Source organism: Camelus bactrianus, chromosome 20 (genome assembly GCF_048773025.1).
Source record: "Camelus bactrianus isolate YW-2024 breed Bactrian camel chromosome 20, ASM4877302v1, whole genome shotgun sequence".
Classification (NCBI taxonomy): Eukaryota; Metazoa; Chordata; class Mammalia; order Artiodactyla; family Camelidae; genus Camelus; species Camelus bactrianus.
In genome coordinates this window covers 36,291,980-36,313,230 of record NC_133558.1, presented here as the reverse complement: position 1 = coordinate 36,313,230, position 21,251 = coordinate 36,291,980, and the positions used below count along the sequence as shown (strand labels likewise).

The 21,251-nt window shown below is 41.0% G+C and overlaps 1 protein-coding gene across 1 annotated transcript in view; it reads right to left on the bottom strand.

The window, feature by feature from the left end:
- Window positions 1–10,156: 10,156 nt before the first annotated feature.
- HCRTR2 (hypocretin receptor 2) overlaps window positions 10,157–21,251 on the bottom strand; it is an 83,835-nt gene continuing 72,740 nt past the window's right edge. The window contains exons 5-8 of the mRNA XM_074347945.1: window positions 18,225–18,445; window positions 14,949–15,070; window positions 12,555–12,780; window positions 10,157–10,199 (exon numbers count right to left, since the gene is read on the bottom strand). Coding sequence (XP_074204046.1) covers window positions 10,157–10,199; window positions 12,555–12,780; window positions 14,949–15,070; window positions 18,225–18,445 — 612 coding nt within the window. The remainder of the gene's footprint in view (window positions 10,200–12,554; window positions 12,781–14,948; window positions 15,071–18,224; window positions 18,446–21,251) is intronic.

Here is a 21,251-nt window from a genome sequence, read left to right as displayed (position 1 = left end):
CAAGAAGGTCTGAGAGCCTTCAGGACTGAGGGGTTGAAATGAGATGTTGAATTTCAATCGGCAGCAGGGTGACCCCCTGGGAAGAGCAGCCCAGGTGTAAGCTGGACCACAAAAGGGCCTCTACGACTTGGGCCTGGGATGGGTTTGGATGGAAAACGCTGTTGGATATTCCAATCACATGAAGAGACAACGTGGCCTCCCCTCTAGAAGACACGCCCACCCTCACAGACGCACACCGGCAAAGTGAGGGGAGAGACGGGAACCCTCAGTGAGCATGCTGCAGAGCAAGGCCATGGCAAGTCAGGGAGGAACTGACCAAGCAAGCCGCGGCGGTCCAGGTGCTGGCAGAGTCTTGGCCGTAAGACCAGCAAATTAGCGTCAGTGTTTGGGTGCCTGAGGCAACATAGGTCAGAAGGAGGGGTGGGGGTCATTGATTGGGGGTAAAAGAGTAAGAACAGAGCTCACGGAGTGAATCTCTACCTAATTTTGCCTCACCCATAAACACGGTCAGAAGGGGCATTTTAAGACGGGGAGGACACGTTCACACGCGCATTTAAGGCATCGCGGCTACTGGTGACAGCACCACCTCTATAAAGTGGATGGCGGCTCGGGTCCATCGTAAATAGAATTAAACATTCATGTGGCCTCTGTGTCCCCCACATCTTCATCCAGATATTAAATCTAATGTTTATTTCCCAGCCCCATTGCCACCGCCTTGGTGTAGATCCAATTGTTTTTCTTCAGGTTGACTAGTTCCCTAAAAATCTACCAGAACTAGACTTACAATGTCTGGTTCTTAAATTCCCCAGCCACAGGGCTATTAATACCCTCTCCAGAACCCCAGTCTAATCACATGACTCCTCCGGATAGAATTCCTGACTTGTTCTCCGTTGCATAACACGAGTTTCATGTCTCCTTGAATATTATTAAAGTCTTTAATGATCCACTCCTTCCCACCCATTGAATGTCATTTCTTGCCACGGGCGCCCATTTCCCTGTAAATTATGTGCAATTTGCTGAGGTGGGGCATGTTGTTCCACGAGCCCTCCTCCGTGGTGGGTGGGTGCCGTCTGCCCAGAACGCCATCCTCAGCTCTGCCTTCAACCGCCAGCAAATCCTCCTCCTTCCAAAGCCACTTTTCTCTAGAGAGAGAGAGAGACAATGTTTCATCCTGTCTCATAGCTAGCACCGAAAAGGGAATTGTTTTAAAGTTTATTTACTTTCTTCCTCACGGAAGGGTGAGCTTCCTGTGGGCGGGGACTCCTTTTCAACTGTGTGTCCCTTCTTAGCACAGTGTTTCCAGCGGCAGTAAACACCGTGTTATTTCCTGCATGACCATTGTCTCGTGTTGCTCCTAACACTTGGTGGAATTGCGTGAAATGAGGTACAACATGGGCTAGGAGTCCTTCATCCACTGACTTGGGTGATGAAGGTTTATTGGATGTGTGTATCTCATGAGGCCCTGTGGCCGGTGTAAGGGCTGGCACACAAATCTTATGATTATAGCTCAGTTCTTGCCTTCAGATAACTTATGTGCTAATAGGGAAGAAAGTGCCTACATCAAAAGACCCAAATCTACAATTTATTACACACACAATGAAATCAGAGAACACAGCCCCACCTGGGGATACATTAAAGATGGATTTTAATTTAACTGGATTTTAAAAAAACAACTGCATATCTGACAGCTATAAAGATACTGATTCTTGTCATAAGACTTACTGTGCAAAGGACAGGAGTGAGTTCTATAAGTTCTTCTAATTATTTCCAGTTCATTTCTGAAAGGCTGTTTATAGTATATTTAGAGTGTATTTAGATTAAATCCAAAACGACACTGTCTGGAGGTGACAGAATGAGTTTTGCTTTGGCTTATAACTTTTTTGTTATCCAATATTGTTAGTTGAAGATTTGTAACCTGTAAATCTTGGTAAGAGCCTGGAATGCGGCTACGTGAACCAGAAAAGAACACCGTGTGCTTTAACTCTCATGAAACTGGGATTGTGTTAACACTTTTGCAAATAGGAAGCCAGAAAGGATAATGATGTGAATAAGATGCTGCCCATTCCAGGCAGAGAGGAGTACAGATCACAAAATAATCTCCTCAGGAGATCATAGATTTGGTGCTAAAACAAAGAAGTGAACAGTTGATCCCTTCAGGGCCCAGGCAATAAGTCAGTGGTTAAATTTGGAGACAGGAGGGAAGAGGGCAGGGCACAACCATTGAAGGAATGACACAGCCATTGAGGATAAGACATAAACTGGTTAGAATCAAGATGGTGGAAGATCCAACTTCCAGTAGACCTTGGGCCTCATTATATGCTCATTGTAATACACCAGCTGCTAAATGACATGCCCACCACTGCTATGACGGTTCCCAGGCTGGCCAGAAAAGGCCACAAAGTGGGTGGTGGCCCAATTCCTGGATCCCCGCCCTTTCCCCAAAACAGTTGGAATAATCCTCATTTGTTAGCATACGAAATTACTTGGTCTGCAAAAATTAACATGGCCCATCTCACTCTCCTAGACAAACCCATGCTCTGGGGCCCCCCTTTCTCACCTTTTGAGATGGCCCTCAACCTACGTATGGAATGAGTATCTCCTAAGCCACTCCCACTTTCCAAGACGACCCCGTCTCCCAGGGCTGCCTCTCTGGCCTTCCAAGATGGCCTGCAATCTGTCTATGGCCTGTGTGTCTCCCTGAATAAATCTACTTTCACTTTTCTATGATCTGCTCCTGAATTCTTTCCTACACGAAGCCAAGGACCCTCACTTGGCGAGGCGTGTCCCAGAGACTCACCCGAGACCTGGGACTTGGCCACCCTCACACGCCTCCATTTTCCTGCCACAAAATGCCAGTCTAGACCAGCTGAATCTGAATCACTGAGCCTCATCCAACTAAAATGATATATTGTGATGCCACCAGGGATGTGCATTTTTAGCAAGGATCCCAGGGGATTCTGAAGCCCAGATGGGTTGGGGGTCCCTGACATGAAAGCTTGTCCCATAATAATTTTAGCCTGGAAACAAAGTGTAATCAAATTCTGCAGCCATTTAAAAACACCCCAGTGAATCATTCACAGAATGCCCGGCTTTAAGCATCACTGCCTTGATATTCCCTCCTGGACCACCTGCTTGAAAAATGAACACTAACGTGATTGGATGATAACTCTTGCTGTGTGGCTGACTATGCCTCACACTAACTAAAATCTTAGGGCAGGAACACCCAATTGTACAACTATTGGTTGATGGCTTTGCTGGGGCATAGATAAAAAAAGCAATGATATTTATCTAAAATACTGTATTTAAGGCCTTTTTAGTTGCTGGTAGTCAGAAAGCTATTTCAGTGATATATTCTGGCTTCTTCTAATAGCAACATAATTTTGCCACATGTGTGTAAAATATGGGCTTTTATTCTGCGCTCTGTAACAGGCAAAGGGATCCTATATTCTATTACCTTTAAATGTGTATTAAGCTAAATTCTTCAAATGTTTAAAGGAAGACGGGCAGAACTCACTCATGTGTCATTCCATTGGAAAATCTTGTCGGGGGACTACTGAACAGATCCTGACTTTTGAGAAAATGTTCAGTTTCAGAGCCAGGATAAACATCAGAGCAGACTCACTTGCAGGCTTTGATAGGAATGGGGAGATGGTTCTGGCTCCTGAACAAGTTGTGATTAGGGCTGCTTTTAACCTGCATGTAAGTTGTTGATGAGTGATTTCCATGAAAAAAAAAATCTCCCACCAGAATACTAGAATGCTGTTAGTTTCTGAACCATGGATTTCTGCTCATGGGATGGGGAAACTGTTTTGTCTTTTTCAATCTTCTGAACGCCACGATCTCACTCCCTTCCACTTATTTGCAAAATAAGTCATTGTAAGGGCAGCGTTTAAGGTCAAGAAGATAAGGAGGAAATGGCCCCTTTCAACAGCAGGAGTATAACAACCATGGGGTAGTAATTGAAGCTAAATACTCAGATTCAGTAAAATCTGTAAAACAAAGTAAAACGAACAACGAAAAACAGGTTTGTAGATGCTTCCTTACAGATACATCCTAAAGATACATCTTAAAGACCTAGACTGTATTTTCACATGAGGAAGCTGGGATTTGAGAATTAGTAGAACTTAGGTGCAAGAGAGGACTGCATACTTTGTAAAGAGAAAGGTGCAGTTTTCTAATAAAAAATATTTTAATTAATTAAGTTGATCCTTAAAAGTCAAAACATTTTGACAAAGTGTATGGAGAATACTCCTCTTAGAATAGGAAAAAAAAAATGCAACATGATTAGCTTTATAATTGGATGAAAGGTGCTCACGCGCCTTGTCACGATGCAGAGGACAGTCAGGTAAATTCCGCTATTAATAACAGCTCCGCGGAAGGAACAAAACACAGGATTGGTAAAGCAAGAGTGTCAGCGGCAGCTGCGTTTGGAATGGGCAATCTGCTATTTTCAAAAGACGAATAAATATGGAAATTCTTAATAGCTAGCCAAGAAGAAAAAGGAGCTGACCTACTTCTGCCCCCCCGCCAAACACACACAGTTAAAAGTGAAGATCAGACAATGAGAAGTAAGCGTTGTGGAGGAGTCACAAGATCAAATTAAGCAAAGTTATACGGTCCTAATAAGGATTTTTAAGTAATGAAATTATTTTCAGAACAGCTTCTGACGCAAGGGAAAAAAAAGCAAATAAGGGCTCGTGGTTGCAGACACGGGGTAAAGAAAGTGATGTAGCGAATGCCGGGGCCGACTTTCCACCTGGAGATGTGCGTCTGCAGAGTGCATTCCCGGGGAAGGCAGGAGAGGCTGGCTCCACCTGCCAATGTGCTAACTCAGTCAAGTTTTACGCCTTGCTGGGCTCATTTATTTTCACTGCTGAAAACTGTCATGATCTTCATCAGAGAAAAAGTAAGAATTTTTTTTTAATTCCTAATGATGGCAATACCACTTGGTGATCTCATCTTTCTCTGGGTTGGAAGGAGGTCCCAGATAGGACCGAGGAACTGGGCTAAAATAAAAGGCTAAAGAATCCACTAGTCACTTGGGTTGAGGAGGGAGGTTGTAGTGGGAACATAAGCATGAGATTAAAGGATGGATAAGGAGCTGTTGGCTCAGGAGAGAGTTTTGCATTTCGGTGGAAGATCCATTGTCATTGTAGGAGGTAATGAGGTGCAAGGTGGCATCTAGGATCCACATGATGCAAAACTCCAAGAGTGGTTTGAGGAAGAAGAGAATCAAAGCCCTGCGCGTTAATGAGAATAAGGAAATGTGAATGCACTTCCTGGGTGCATCACCCTCACAGATCCAGGTGCTAATGGATATGAGTGAAGAGCGGTCAAGGGGTGGATGATGGAGAGAGGTCAACCGTGGTGAAGCCCTCAAGGGGGCTAGGTTTCCCTGCTGGGTGGAAGAGTCATGATCCCTGCTTAGGATTGGTGCAAAGGAGAGCCCTGGTGCTCCCCACCCCCCACTTCCATGGTTGTAGGAGAACGGGAATTAGCGTGGTTTTGGGTGAAAAAAAGGCATGAGTGGTGTCGACCCTGAGAACATAAGGCATTGATGACTCACAGTGGAAGAGGAGCTCCAGAGGGCACATGGAGAGAACTGGGACAAAATGGGACAAAAGTATGAGCTTGGGAAAGAACTTCTATGCAATTGTTATTAATGCATTCATTCAGGAGATATTTATCAAGTGACTTCTTTGTGGCAGGCACTATTCTGAGCCGGGGATAGGGCAGTAAGTGACACAGAGCAGGTCTGTGGCATCAGGGACCTTAGAGGCTCATTAATTATTTACCAGGAATTTTAGAGGAGATCAGTAGTTTATAGACGTCCCCTTTCAGTTGTCCCAGATTGCTGTAAGCATGAGTGCCTGTAAAGTCAATCAACAAACAAACAGATAAATGATAAACAGAAAGAAAAGAAAGAAAAGAATCAAAGATAGAAAGGAGGAAAGGATTTTAAAAAGTAATGGTCTTAGGTAAAATGCTGTTTGAAATAGGAGAAACATGAAACCTAGATATTTCTAAAAGAGTGAGGGAAGCTAGCCACCAAACTGAAAGATATAATTTAAGAGAGGAGTAAACTAAATGAAGACGAGAAGTCTTTAGAAGACTGGGGTATGAAATTAATATACTCTGTGAGATACTCTCAGACTAACTCAATGAGATTATCTATCATCTATCTATCTATCTATCTATCTATCTAGCTAGCTAGCTAGCTAGCTAGCTAGCTAGCTATATATTTATATACTGTTGATCTCTGTACAATATTGGAGTTGGGGGAGCCCACCCCTATGCAGTCAAAAATCCACATATAACTTTATAGTGGGTCATCTGTATCCACAAATGTAGTATTTGCTATTGAAAATATCCTAGTATAAGTGAACCTGTGTGGTTCAAACCCGTGTTGTTCAAGGGTTAGTTGTACATATACAGAAAAAAAGATATATGTATATAATATATATAATATATATTCTTAAATTTATCATTGAGCTTAAAATAGTCTTAAAAGTTTTAAATATAATGACCAAGAAAAAAATCCATTAATTATGTAAATACCATGTTTACTAGTCTAGCAATAAATTTAAAATCACAAGGTCATCCTTTCCTCTAAGACAAGATCTACTGTTTATGCCACTCAGTTGCATACGAGTGTTGTATGTGTTGATGATAATCTAAAATGATCATTTTCCCCTTTTCTTAATGGGTATTCTGCATGATCCAGACACAGCTTCATTAAACAAGTTCCACGCTGTCCACTCAGACTGTGTCAGGAGAGCTTTCAAATCCGCGTCCCTGGGAAGGGCAGCGTCACTCTTTCTGGAGATGTTCTAGTGTCACATCTGCAGTAAATTAAGCTCTGTGCTGCCATGTGCTCTTAAGGATTCCCTAGTCCCACAAATATTTTTTGTGTATCATTCTCCCTTTGAGAATTCACTTAACTCAAACATTGTGGAGTTCATTAGGAACTGCTTACATAATAAGCAACCATGTTGTTGTTTGCAGCTGAGTTTTACTTCTCTGCTATTGCATGGAGGCCAGACCTATGGACAGAATTGAATAGATGTTCTATTTCCAAGGTGGTATGAGCAACAACTCCCTCAAGTGCACGTCCTGCTATAGCTTTGTCCTAAGAGCCTTGACTTTGGGATCCCTTCTAAGTTGAGGCAGCAAACTCACTGGGCTTGAAAAGAGAGCTCACCCAGATCCAGAAGACCACAGACAAACATAGATATCACAGAACAAAAATGAGATTTGGGGGAGGTGTAACATGATAAATTTGATTATGTAAAAATGTTAAGCATGTTTTCCGTTTTCCCTGAGCTCTGCCTTGTTGGTTCCCAAATTAGCCATTTGCCACTGGCTCGGCTCAGGAGATGACTCAAGACAACGAGTCAGACCTTAGCTACCTACTAGCTGGGACTGGACTGAAGAAGTCCGGGGAGCTCTGTCAGGAAACACAGGCTGTGGAGGGTGGTCTGCCCTGCCTGGGGGGTGGGGGTGGGACTGGGGGAGGGACTACAGCTGCAGAGTAAGACAGCAGTGTAAGCCTCCAGGTCACGGCCAAAGGGTGCTTTGAGAACTTCCACCCATCCCTGGCCACTGACCATGAAGCTGGGTGACCTTTCTTCAGGGCGGGCCCTGGGAGGAGGTTTGGCCAAGTACCTAGTCTGTGACAATGGATTACTTAAAGCAAACATCCTCACTGCTAAAGTAGCTGGTCTTTTTGGGGGGGATTTTAGCCTGGGAGTCTTATGTAATCTTAGAAACCAGCTCACATTTGAATCTCATTTCCCTGGAAAGAGTCGAGTATTGACCTTCCCGTTACTTTGGCTCCATTTCGATAAAAGTTAGAATAAACAGCGCTGAAATAAAAATGGATTTTTAAATTAAAATCCGTGGCAGTTGATTCTGTAATTTATCAGAATCATTTCAGTAAATGAAAAGCAGAAAATAGACATTTTTAAATGTATCAATGCACTTACAATATTCCTAAAAACTTTTGATATCATGACCAAGAAAGCAATGACTTATTTATGTAAATACCATACTTACTAGTCTAATAACAAATTGAAATCACATGGTCATCATTTCCTCTAAGTTAAAACAAGATTAAATCTCTTAACTCAAATAAAAGCTCCAGAATTTAATGTTATATGTATGCAGTTGTACATAGCTTTTTATGAAATATTTCTGTATGAATTCTAACCATCTTTATTACAGAATCTGCTCTTAGAAACAACATTAGAACCCTTTTATGCCATGATTATCCCTGGTTATATAAACTTATTGGGAAAAATATTTTGGTCATTAAGCACTGCACCAGAGGGCTTACTTAATTCAATCCTTAACTGCAACGATTTGACACTAGTTATGAGTGAGTTTCCAACTTATCTAATGAACAACGAGATTCTTCATACAATAGAGGCCAGTGTGAATGTGATGGTAGAATTCTCAATACGGTTTTTACTTAAAAACTGCACCACCAGCATCCTTCACAGTAGCTGGTGTCCAATCACATTGGATTTGATAAGAAACTTCATGAAGACACAGTGAATCAGGCATAAAGAACTTGAAATGTATAAAAAGAACCATTGAACAAGTGACCGGATGTTACACACGCAGGATACAACAATTATAGAAACACATTTTGTGACAAACTTACAAGGCATTCTAATTCCAGAGCTTATAAAGAGCTTTGAGCTCATAGGAATACGTGGCCGGTAGGAGGGGTTTTTTTTTTTGCCCCCTCTTTAATTGCAATAGTTCTCTAGAAAACAATCCCCTTTGAATTTGGGGTGATAACAGTGTTTTCCATGCCTTTGTCCTTCATTTTCTGTGTACATAAGGTGAGAGAATAGACTTAAATTAGCAGTATTTTCTCTGATTACATATATTGTCTCTAAAAAGGACCTACGGCTTTGCTTCATGCCACTTGAAAACTAATTGCACATGACCTAGTAGAATTTGCTCTTTTTGAATTGCAACTTGCAGCAAGTAGAAAAGTCTTCTGTTGTAAAATTAACTGGACATGAAAAAGCTTTCTAAATTACAATGACTGCCCAGCTTTTTGGAAATAATTATCTTTATGATTCATAATATCAAGTGCAAAACATCTATTATTACACTAGTATTAAGATCGTAATAGCCCTCCTCACAATTTGTGTCCAAAACATCTTTGAGGTTTGTCATTCTGACATTGTCATTCAGCTTTCTGTATATTCAGATTACATTCTATAAACACATTTACCTGTATCTTCATTAAAACAATGTACACCGGGAGTAAAATTCAATATTGTTGTGCCTAAGACTTTTGCAATGAACTGATCAATGAGTTATAACAGTTATTTAATATCCAAGAAATGCTCCAAACCTTGGAGACTTTAGAAGTCATTTTCCTCAGAAATGCAGTCATCGTTTTGCCAAGAATGAATGAATTTGAACATCAGTGTAGTCTTAGGTTTGTAGACATTCAGAAATAACGAAGTTCAAGTGGATCCTCTATTAGATAGAAATGATCACATTCTTACTGATCACAAAGCTTCAGTCACATTCATGACAGTTTATGTCAAATCTTTGAAGTACAGCAAAACGAGAGAGCGACACATTCTATGCGCCGCATAAAACAGCCATAACACACGCCTTTCAGAAGTCTTCTCATTTGTGTTATTAGCACATAATGAGGTAAGTAGCTGACTCTTTGCTCCATAAGACTGGCCAGGTTTGGGAACACCTGTCTCTCTCCCATTTGTCCCATCAAGGTAGTGGCACCAAATCCGGACCTTTTAGGAGGATTCCTGTTATCAATGAGCTGAGAGCCGTGCGCACAGCCTGCTCTTCCGTTCCCATGTTCCTCGCCAGTACTGCTGTGTGTTGGTCTGCGTTCTCCTTCCAGCCAATGCTCATTCTTAGACATGGTCTGCTTCTATACACTAGACTCGAGGAAGTGGAAATTAAATTGGAGATTTGCAAGTTTTCGTTAGAAACTCAACTCATCCGGGTAACCATACAGAATGCCAGTGCGTCACATCCAGTCCTGTGTCACGCTGCACGTGGGACACAGTGGCTACCATTTCATAAACCATCAACTCTTTGAGTGAGATGACTCTGAGTGACTTTCAGCATGGACACTCAGCCTTCTCTTCCAGACCTCCCGTCAGGTTGACAGTAGTGATGACGGTGGTCCCTGTTGGAGGTGCCTGGCAGTGAAATACTTTATTTCTCAGGGGGTCATCAAGAGGTGCCAGGTGGTGGCGTCCGGAGCAGTGGTTCTCAAATTTGAAGGCCCTTCAGAATCACCTGTAGGGCTGGTTAGCACACAGATTGCTGGGTACCACCGCCCAAGTTTATGATTCAGCAGATCTGGGACAGGGTGATATCTGCATGTCTAAGAAGTTCTCAGGGGATGCTGAGATGCAAAAGTCGATGGGTTAGGAACCATGCTTTGAGAATCACTGATTTAGAGCAAAGGGATTCTGACCTGAGTCTGCTCTTAGTACAAAAGGACAACTATTCCCCTGTCTGAGCCTTTCTCTCTCCACCTCTGGCTGTCACTTTCTTGCCCTCTCTCTCTCTCTCTCAATCTCCCTCCTTCTTAAATGACAAATAACTAGATATATTAGGATCTAAAAAATTTAGCTCTTATGCTGAGATTCTACTTAGCTATTAAGGCATCTTATCAATATTCTTTGAAGTTATCTTCAAACGAAAGTGCCAGGTTCCATTGCAATCTGAAAATTTCTCTTCTCCTTTCATGCAGCATAAATAAGACAAAAGGTTCCCCACTGTGCAAAGGGGAGAAAGGAGCGAGTTACAATGCTTTGCTTTCATGGATATCATTCTGATAATTAGCAATATAATTTCAATAACCCTCATATACAAGGGTGGTTTTTGCTTTGAGTAGTAGAAAGCACAAGGTAATTCCAAATTCTAAGACATGAAAACCATTTGTGGATAATTTGATTATATTCTTTCCGAAAGTGATGAGTTGAAAAAAAGTAAGAAAAGAGCAAGCTGATTTTTATGTTCTGTGAAAATCTTTTTCAAATATTCCCTGTATCTTTTGTTTCCATAAAATGAGAATGCCTGCTACTATAATATGAAAAGAAAAGCAATTTTCCACCAGCATCTCTTTTACTTTTAATGTAATTTTAAAGTGAATATTTGAATCAGATTAATTTTGCAGAGAAGCAAATTTAAAATAGTCAGTGCTCTGAATCCCGGATCTTACATTTGTACAAAATACACTACATGCCTCCTCATTTTTATGTGAGTTAAGGGCAAGCCCCTCCAGTCTCCTGATCCCCTGGGCTTTAGCCACAGGCCCAGGTAGAATTCACTAACATTAGCAGAGTCACTGTCATTAAATAGAAACAAAGAAGTGCAACCTTGCTGCCCATGTCAGGGCGAGGACCACCATCACTGGTTGCTCTTGTTCCGTGTATGTCTGAATCATCACCCAGAATGCCTTGCTGCCCTGCAGCTTCTACCAACACGCGTCCCTTGGTGGACTGAGGTCTCTTGAAGGCACGCTCACACCTACTCCTACCTCCTGCCCTAGCACCTAGCACAATGGGTGTTCTGGTAGGTGTTTGATAAGTGTTTACAAAATTTAAGTAAATGCAAATATTTACCATCAAATCTCCATCACATTAACAGGTCTAGTATGGGACCCTAGTATGATTTGGTAGTCCACAGCTCCTTTTATATGTAAATTGCACTCAGTTTAATCTAGCAAGGCCAACAACTTCATTTTTATTGGTGAAAAGAACACAATAATGTAATTTTCTCTTATTCTTAAATGTTGAAATCTTTCCTTAGAGATGGAAATTATATATTTGCAGTTACTCCAAAATTTTTCTATAAATACAGTCTCTTCCGGGCCACAGGATGAGATAAGAAATGTTAACAATGGTAAGGTTACAAACCTAAGAAAATTATGTCAATGAGTTAGAAAATTAATGGAAAATAAAGTTTAATAGTATATATGTTTATATATTTTGAAAGATAGCTTTTGAGTTTTCCAATATAATATGCTACTTTGTATATAAATATATTCTCAGATGTCACAACATAATGACACTGAAAAAAAAATGATTTTTTTTTAAAACTATAAAGTCAACTAACACATCTCTTGCTAATCCAGAGTTATTCATTGCTACTTCTTTTCACAGCCAAAAGAAAACCAATGGGTAAGTTTTGATAACTTTTACCAACCAATTTGAAGGTGAGATTAATTAATTAATTAGAATTGGAAACGTTCCAGCATTTAACTGACACAAATCATCAGACATGAAACTAACAGCGAAACAGCCTGCAAATAAATTCAGGTGGAGGTTAAACTTCTTACATATTTAAATCAAAAGGTAAGAAATGATTTCAAACTGACTTTATTTCCAAAGAGCCATAGATAATTTTCTTTAAAAAAAAAAAAAAAAGGATCCCCAAAGTAATTTCAACTTCTGGTCATTAGGATAATAAAATTTCTGTGTACAGAGATTTAAAAAAAGAATAGTTGTATTCAGGCATCCTTGTCAGCGGAATAAACCATCTACCAGTTTGGGGGCGGCCCCACGCCGTTGGCGGCTGGGACGGTGCTTATGCTGGTCAGCACGACGTGTTCGGACAGTTTGGATATGTTATCAAAGTTGCTGACCTGGGTGGTCAGAGACTTTCGGCTCTCGGTGCTGGTGCGCCCCCGCGCTAGCCGGTCCTCCTGGCGGTGGTGAACCCCAAGGCAACAGCAAGAAAACGCAGCTTTAAATTCCTCTCGAAATTTTCCTGGCAAACCAGGGAGAAGGAAAGGAAGAATTCTGTGTTAATATGTTTTAACCCATCACGAACAGGGGACCCCTGAGGGGGCTCCCTTGAGCCTCATTTACAGTGAGACGCCACCTCTGGCAACGGTGGGGGAAACAGGGAGAGGAAATTGCGTGCCTGGGAGCCTGGTCCACGCCCGAGACCATGAGGCGGTTCCGGAGAAGAGCGAGGCTGCTTTTCACGCCTGAGGTTTGTCTCACTCTTTTTAGAGGCAAACCTCAAATATTTATGCATGCCGGGTATTTTCAGTCTAGTGAGAACTATAGTAAAGTTTACAGTATCACTGGTTTAACTGCCTGGTGATAAATAACGGCGAGAGCGAGCACCACAGCGCTGGGCCCAGAGACAGCTAATTACTTCGAACACGGGGACACCTACGCTGTGCGCAGCCAAAACCGGATGGAAATGACCCCCGCGCTGTACTCGGAAGAAACGGTTCTGTTGACACAATCAGTTCAACAGACTCCTTAGAAAAACACATTAATCAGCTTGAACATTTCTGAAGTTGCGTAATCTGAGTAAGGCATCACAAAAAAAAAAAAAAAGAAAGAAAGAAAGGAAGAAAAATAAACACCCTTAGAAGTTTTTCCTTGTCTTTCAATTATTGACGTGAAACTGGAGAGGTATAAAGATGGAACACTCACCTTTTAAGGCTCGAAGGGCAAATGACAGTGTTGAGGATCACTTCTTCCCTCTAAAGCTTTACTTACCAAACTGGGCTACTGAGTGATTAAAACCAGTGCTCAGTGGTTGTCAGCTGCCTTCCTGCCTCACTTTTTTTTTTTTTTTTTTTAATTGAAGTACCGTCAGTTACAGCGTGTCAGTCTCTGGTGTACAGCTCAACGTCCCAGTCAAGCGTAGACACACATATATTCGTTTTCATTACCCGCATCATAGCATGACTTGGCTCTGTGGTTTCCGCTTCCGACACGCTCCCTATATGACCCTCTAACAGGGTTTCCCTGCTCAGTGCGAGGCTCAAGGCTTTAGTCTTCCCTACGCCCGTGGCAGGTGCTTTCCACTGTTTTCCAAGCCACAGCTCCACCCGGCCCCTCCTTGCCTCAAACAGCAGGCGAGCAGTGGTCTCCAGTTGTCGCAGTTTTAAAAGCATCTTTATTTTGGAGACTGGGGTTGAATGTGGCAGGGAAAGAAACAGCTGAATACAAAACACACCTCACAGAGACACCACCTGATTCACCGAAAGTTGAAATAAAGCAGGTATATGCCATGATGGGAAAAGATAGTTATTAAAAAGCCTAACTGACTGGCTGTTCGTCTTTTTTTTCATAACCTATATAACCCAGAATGCCAAAGATGAAGTTGGAAAATGCACAAACTTTATGAAACATGCAATAAAACGAATTGTTTATTCTCTCATATCAAATGACCATCTATTTGGAGAGAGAAATGAAAAAGAAACAGCCAACCAGTTGGAGAAGACAATGTAAAGATGTAGCTAATTAAAGCACAATTCAAAAGCTGCTCTGGCTAAAATATTTGTAAATAAAACAATAGTAAGTTGAACGATTTTTACACTTATATTGATTCCATCGACAGAGGTGGGTTAATTCAGTTGCCAGTGTGTGCACGTTTGTGCCATTTCGCTTCTGTGTTATTTAGGAGAAATACAGTTTTTTTGCGATCAGTGAGAAATCTTGAAAGAAACCCAAGAGATGTTACCCAGAAGAGAAACATAAATACAGAGACCTAAGAGTGGAAAGGTTCCAATTCCATTAGGCTGCACATGTTGGCAAAGAAATGATGTAAGCAAGGCTGTTTCATTGTCAGATAAAATTACTTTATATTATTGTAAATTGTAAGTTTAATGTGTGACTAGTGAGATTCTGCGTTAGTTTTCACAATTTTTACTTTCCTCCTATTTTGATATTTCTTCTCAATTTTATGGAGAAAAATACTTAGATGATTTTCTCCGATGAGTTAGGTAACATGTGTTTCATCCCATCAGGGGAAAAAAAAATACTCAAGATCACTCAGATTAGGCAAAAAAAATTCTCATTGTACGCAAACTGAGCTTTTCATACCGCTCAAGGGTTCAAACCTTGTGGTCACCGATCCCTCACCCCTGGGTTAGAATTGTGGTCTGTACGAAGAAACAGTTGAAAACTCACCACTGAGAAAATTATAAATAATTGGGTTCGCAGCACTGTTGGCATATACAAGCCAGTGTGAAAATGTGAACCAGGCATACACAGTCTCTCTGTCTTCAGTATGGGTAAACATCCCAAATACTCTGCAGGAAAAGACACAGTAACAGGAAATTCAGTGTGATTCTCCAAAGTCCCTTTCTAAAAAATATATAAATATTTATTTCATGTTTTTCAGTATCACCAATTAATAGCGACGCGTATGACTTAGCTCACATAGCCATTCCTTGAGACAATTAATATTCCTAGAGGAATCTTAGAAACTGTAAACTGTCTTACTATTTGAACTATTCGTCAAAATTAAAATTAGATTTAAGCCACATCGTTTGCACTGTGCCACATATCGGAATTCAGATAAGTCATCACATTAAAATATGAATGTGTGCTTGAATCTGAGGCTAACACATCTCGACAGTTTAACATTTTTTTTTTCAGTTGTATTGAGGTATAGTCAGTTCACAATGTTGTGTCAATTTTTGGTATACGGCACAATTTTTCAGTCATACATGAAGACATCAAAAGTCCTTTTTAAATAATTGAATTTAAGGGGGACAAAAGCCCTTGATGGCAGCTGTCTGACTGCACTGCTCTGCTACAGGATTGACTATGGACCGGTTTACGGTACCACACAGTGGGGCTAGAATAATTTCAGCACCTGAACAGCACCTCCTCGGCACAATTTAGTAAATCAAAAGCCAAATCAGGTCAGAGATGAAGGGGCTATCTCCCTTGTAAACCACAAATGCAACGAGAATACAAAAGTGGAACATCTAGCCATCTCCCTTCTTTCATTCTGTTTCTAAACCCAACTGAGCAGCGTTTGTTAATATTCCATTTTGTGTGCACTTTCAAAGCACTCCTAAATTGCAATCCACGTGCACCTCTTCCTGCTTTCATTCGTGCATTGATCAAATATTACGTTTCTTTACTGCTAGTCTTCCAGCCTTGCTGAAATTTGGCTTCTGGGACTTCTTTTTAAACATTTTATTTATTTATTATTATGTTATTTAATTACTGTATTGTGGTGGGGAAGGGGTAATTAAGTTTGTTCATCTTTAGAGGAGGCACTGGGGATTGAACCCAGCACCTCGTGCATGTTAAGCATGGGCTCTACCTCTTGAGCTATACCCTCCCCCCAGGACTTCTTTATAACCAGAGAAGGATTAGTTTTCGGTAGGCAAAATTCTGGCAATTCCTTAAAATACATGAGTTTTAATGCTTTTACTTATTGTTTTAAACACTGACAAATATTTTATTATTATATCCTTCAAGGTCATTTTAAAGATTTGTTCCACACTTAGAAATATTCTGTCTGTTAAATTCTGTTCACTACACTCAGTAGGCAACTTGCAACTATGCAATACATTTGTAGGCTGAGGATTAGAAAGCATTTTCTGCTAGAGGTTCTGTCATTGATTGTGGAATTTGTGCCCATGATTAGGAATGCATTTTTAGAATAAAGTGATGTTCTGTGGACTCCCAGAGTTTTACAAAAATTAGTATGTTATGATCCTCTCTCTAGCACCTTTGGAATCCTTGATAAATCAGACCTGCTTTAAGGAAGTTGGTTTTGACTGGTCAGGGAAAACATTAAGTTTCAAGGAAAAGAACTTAGGAACTTTTTTTGTAAAAGAAAGAAAACACAAATGTAATATGCAAGGGCCCACAAAGAGAAGCATTTGAAGAAAACATGTGTGTGTGGTAAAGAGAAAAAAACAAATTTCAAGGTTATTTTTAAAATTGTATTTTGTGACAAAGAGCAGACAGAATGCTTCGAAAAAAAATGAAAATATTTTAAATTCAACACGGACTTTCTCCTTGGAAAGCCGTTTATTTTCCTTGGAAAGGAAGGTCTGTAAGTCAGAAGAATAGAGAAATATTACGGACAAGTAAGTATTAGGAATAAGCTAAAGGGAAAGTGCAAGTGTGGAGACGCAGGAAATCCAAATGAGTAATCCAGAAAGCAGTAAATCCAATTTTCATTGAGTTTAGGCTGAATAAAATAAAAGTACAAAAAAAAAAAAAAAGAAAAAGAAAAAGAAAAAGAGAGAAAACCTATCCAGTAACATGGCACATTTATAACATTCTTAAGAGCAGAAAAACATGATCCAGCCACGGACTAGAATACATTTGTGTGGGATTTCTGTGGGCAAGAAAAATAAGAAGGAGATCGTGAAAAAATATTGCAAAGCAAAATAATTTTCATTCTCCTGTGAGCCGGCATGCGTCTCAAGGACCCAAGCTGCTGCAAATCTTAGACTGTGTCTGTACTAAACAGCCTTGCTGAACAAAAGTTCATTTTCGATTTCTTTTCCATTGAAAACATCGTTAAGCAACCCCAAACAAGGGCCAAAGAGAAGAAGGAAGCTTTGCAGCTGGTAATAGCACCTTCAGTCTGTGTGATTCCAGCCAAAGCTGCCTCTCGCCAGGGTCCCCAGCTGTGAGGAATAAGATGTTGACCCTGAATCAGGGCAATCCTAGTTTTAGTCCGAAGCATCTGATAAACAGAATTAGGATTACCTTGGGACCAGACTATACGCAGCTATTCTGATGTTTCCCAGTAGAGGTGGCTGGCCAGAAACGTGTCCCACTGCCCTGCACTGGCTGCTCTGGTCGCTCAGTTGTTTGAACTCGCTGGTGTGTCTGCAGTGTTACAGATAACGTCCCTTCTCTCACTGAAGAATTGTGTGCTGATTTTTATTAATGGTCCCCCTCAGCTTCATTCAGTGACTTCAGGAAGTGAGTTTCCTTTCTTTCTGTTTATACATTCAAAACACAGTGTGTACCAGGGGTCCCTTTGTGTGTGTGCTTGTTCACAGATGCACTGTTAAGTAGAATGAGAATGCAAACAAAATTCTTATCTCTGTGTCCTTTAGATAAAATTCCGTCACTGTTCCCTATGTCTTTGAGAAACCCATTTGTTGTGATCAAAAAAGGACTCCAGGCTGTAAATAAGGGTTTTGTTTTGTTTTGTTTTTAAGCATTAGAACTTTTTCAGCATCTAAGGCTTAGCAATTAGCTTGAAGAGGTTAAGGGAACATCTGTTTTGCGTCTGCCATTCAACAGAGAGTTTGCATGGAGAAGAGCATCTAGCATGTGAGCGCTCTGAAAGGCGGTGCGCCTTACCTGCTGGTAACAACAACACATGAAGTTGTCTGTCCTGAGAAGCTATGTGGGCAGATGGTTTAGATTTTAAGAAATGGCAGGTCTCTTCATTTTCAAGTGATAGGCGAACTTTACCTCTTTAGCACGTTGAGGATGCTAATTGGTAGATAGCAAATTGCAAACACCAAAAGCACAACCATCAGCATCCGGGCTGTTTTCCGTCTGGCTCGGATCTGCTTTATTTCAGCGGCCACGGCGCTAATCCTGGACTTGGTCTGCGGTCCTGGCCCCCGAGGCTGTGAGACAGGCTGCAGGGGCTTCCATTTCCTCTGAACTACAGAGGACGTGCCAGGGATCTGAAAGGAGCGGAGAACCTTAGTTGCTATCTGATTTAGGAAAGGTCCACTTCGGAGGAGTAATGGGAGGACACGGTAAGGAGAGTGTCCGAGACACCTGTGGTCTGGGAGGTTGGGAGAGCTAATACAGTCGAGTGACACATAGGAGTCTGGGTGGGGGAGAAAACAAATTGCAACATCACCAGCTTGTCAAGGTAAAAGAGAGCTGCAAATGGAAAAGATACCTCTTTATAAAAAGAGAGGCTGTACATGCACACAATGGAAGAGTATTCAACACTCGAAAGAATTGAGCTAAGAAGCCGTGGGAAAATATACAGGAAACTTAACTGCATATAACTCAGTGAAAGAAGCCAATCTGAAAATCTACGTATGATGAGATTCCAACTATAGGATATCCTGGAAAAGGTAAAACTACGAAGACGGTAAAATTACCAGGGGTTGCCAGGGGTGACGGGGTGGAGGGATGAGCAGGCAGAGCACAGAGGAGTTTCAGGGCAGGGAAACACGATGCCGTCGTGATGGATACATGTCATTATACGCTATACAATGTATTTGAATATGCTCTTCAAACCCATAGAAGGTACAACTTCAAGAGTGAACCATAGATTTCAAAATTGTAGAATAGACTACACTGTATAGCACAGGGAAATATACACAAAATGTTATGATAACTCACGGAGAAAAAAATGTGACAATGAGTGTGTATATGTCCATGAATAACTGAAAAATTGTGCTGAACACTGGAATTTGACACAACATTGTAAAATGATTATAAATCAATAAAACATGTTTAAAAAAAAAAAAAAGAGTGAACCATAAAGTAAACTATGGACTTTCGGGGACCGTGTGTCAGTGAAGCTTCAACAGTTGTAACAAGTGAGCCACTCTGGTGGGGGGATGTTGCTAATAAATGGAGGTAGTGGAGATGGGAGCTCTCTGTACCTTCCGCTCAATTCTTCTGTGAACCTATAACTACTGCAAAAACAAAAGGAAACTTAATTTTAAAAATAGAAATTAAAACGGGGGAAGAAGAGCCGAAAAGAGATGACTACCCTGTTATCTGATTAGGATTCTGATCCAGCTCAGATACCTGGAGTTTAAACGGAAGGAGCACGGTAACCGGCAATGCCAACAGGCACCTGAATGGATTTTTTTTGTGCATCAATACTGCCACCTGCTGCCGGATGGAGAAATAGCACTCAACAACCGCTTGCTTTTTATTAGGTTTTTCTGATTCTCAGGTTTGGTCAAAGCAAACCTTTGAATAAAAGAAATAAAGAGAAAGTAAAATAGTCTGGCATTTGCTATATGCTGTTTTAAAATTGCTTGAAGCCAATTTCGTGGTCACTTTAAAATGAACATCAAAACAAGGAAGATCCCTGTGGTCTTGCATTAACATTTCAAACAGCTGGAATTTGTAGCAACAGTGACCCAACCTATTCTTTTCCTTTTCTTTGCAAAGTGATTTGATAATAGCAGGGAGTCCCTCCAAGTGTAATATTTTCTTGATTATAAGCTCATGAAGATTGACAGGGCTTAGTGAGCACAACAATAAGATTCAGCATGTGTGATTTTTTTAAAAGGAAAATGTGCCAACAGGCACACCGTAGGGCCGTCCTAGTTCTATTAGGAGTATTCAGTTGTTGCTTTTTTTGCCCTGTGCTGCAAGCCAGGACAGACCAATGCGTCCCTGCGGGCTCTCAGAATGGATGATGGGTGAATCCTTATACAAAGCAAGATCCACGTCTGTTAGATTATCTTTAATTGGCGAGGAAAATTTTACTTTGACTCCCACACAGATGGGTGCATCCAGTGCTCCTCTGGAACATAACTGTTCGCTCTCAAAAAAGCAGCAGAAGAAATTAATGAAAACCTGAAATAGAAAGTCACCTGATTGATGATTTCTCTTTAGAATCATGTGGACTGACCTTTCTGCATCGTGGTGGCCCCACTCAGTCTTCTTAATCCCTCAGTTAAGAATCCTTCCTCCTCGGTGAATTTGTTTTTAAATAGGCATTTTAAAAGGTAATTGAGCAGAGGAGGGTGTAGCTCAGTGGTAGAGTGCCTGCCTAGCGTGTGTGAGGTCCTGGGTTCCATCCCCAGTACCTCCATTTAAATAAATAAATAAGTAAATAAATAAATAAACAAACTTAATTACCCCCCACCTGCAAATGCAGAGTAAAAAAAGCTCCAAAATTAAAAAAAAAATTTGAGAAGAAGCTGCAATGGGTGTTGGAAATTTCCAGACCTCTAGCATGCATGAATAACCCTATTAATGTCTGCTAAATGGCCCTTAACTATTCCCTAAATGATCTCTGAGAGATCATTTAAACTTTAGCGATCTATTATTCAGTGCTCCCCTGAGGGGGAAAAAAAAATCAATATCCTGCATCTGATGACTTCTGCAATCATTAGAAAGGGTTCCCAGAAAGAGAAACCATCACGGGGAGTGCAGCTCTGGTCCCTGCAAGCATAAAGAAGATAATAATGTTTGCTCTTAGATGGTGATCTAAATACGGATGGAGGATGGTTAGTCCTGCACTTGTTTAAGGAGACATGCGACCCCTTTCACTGGTAACTTGTTTGTGTCTAGAGAATTCAGCTTAGTATCAATAGAAATCACTGATATTAACTGAGCGCCAAGAACTAAGAGCAATCTTCAGTCATCATTAACGCATCCCTAGAAGTAGGTGACTGTGAATCCTGCTTTATAGATGATCAGGCAGCCATTAAGAAGGGTTCAAGTGACAAGTCAGAATTTGCACTCAGGTCTGTCTGATTGCAAAGCTCATGTTTTCCCGCTGTG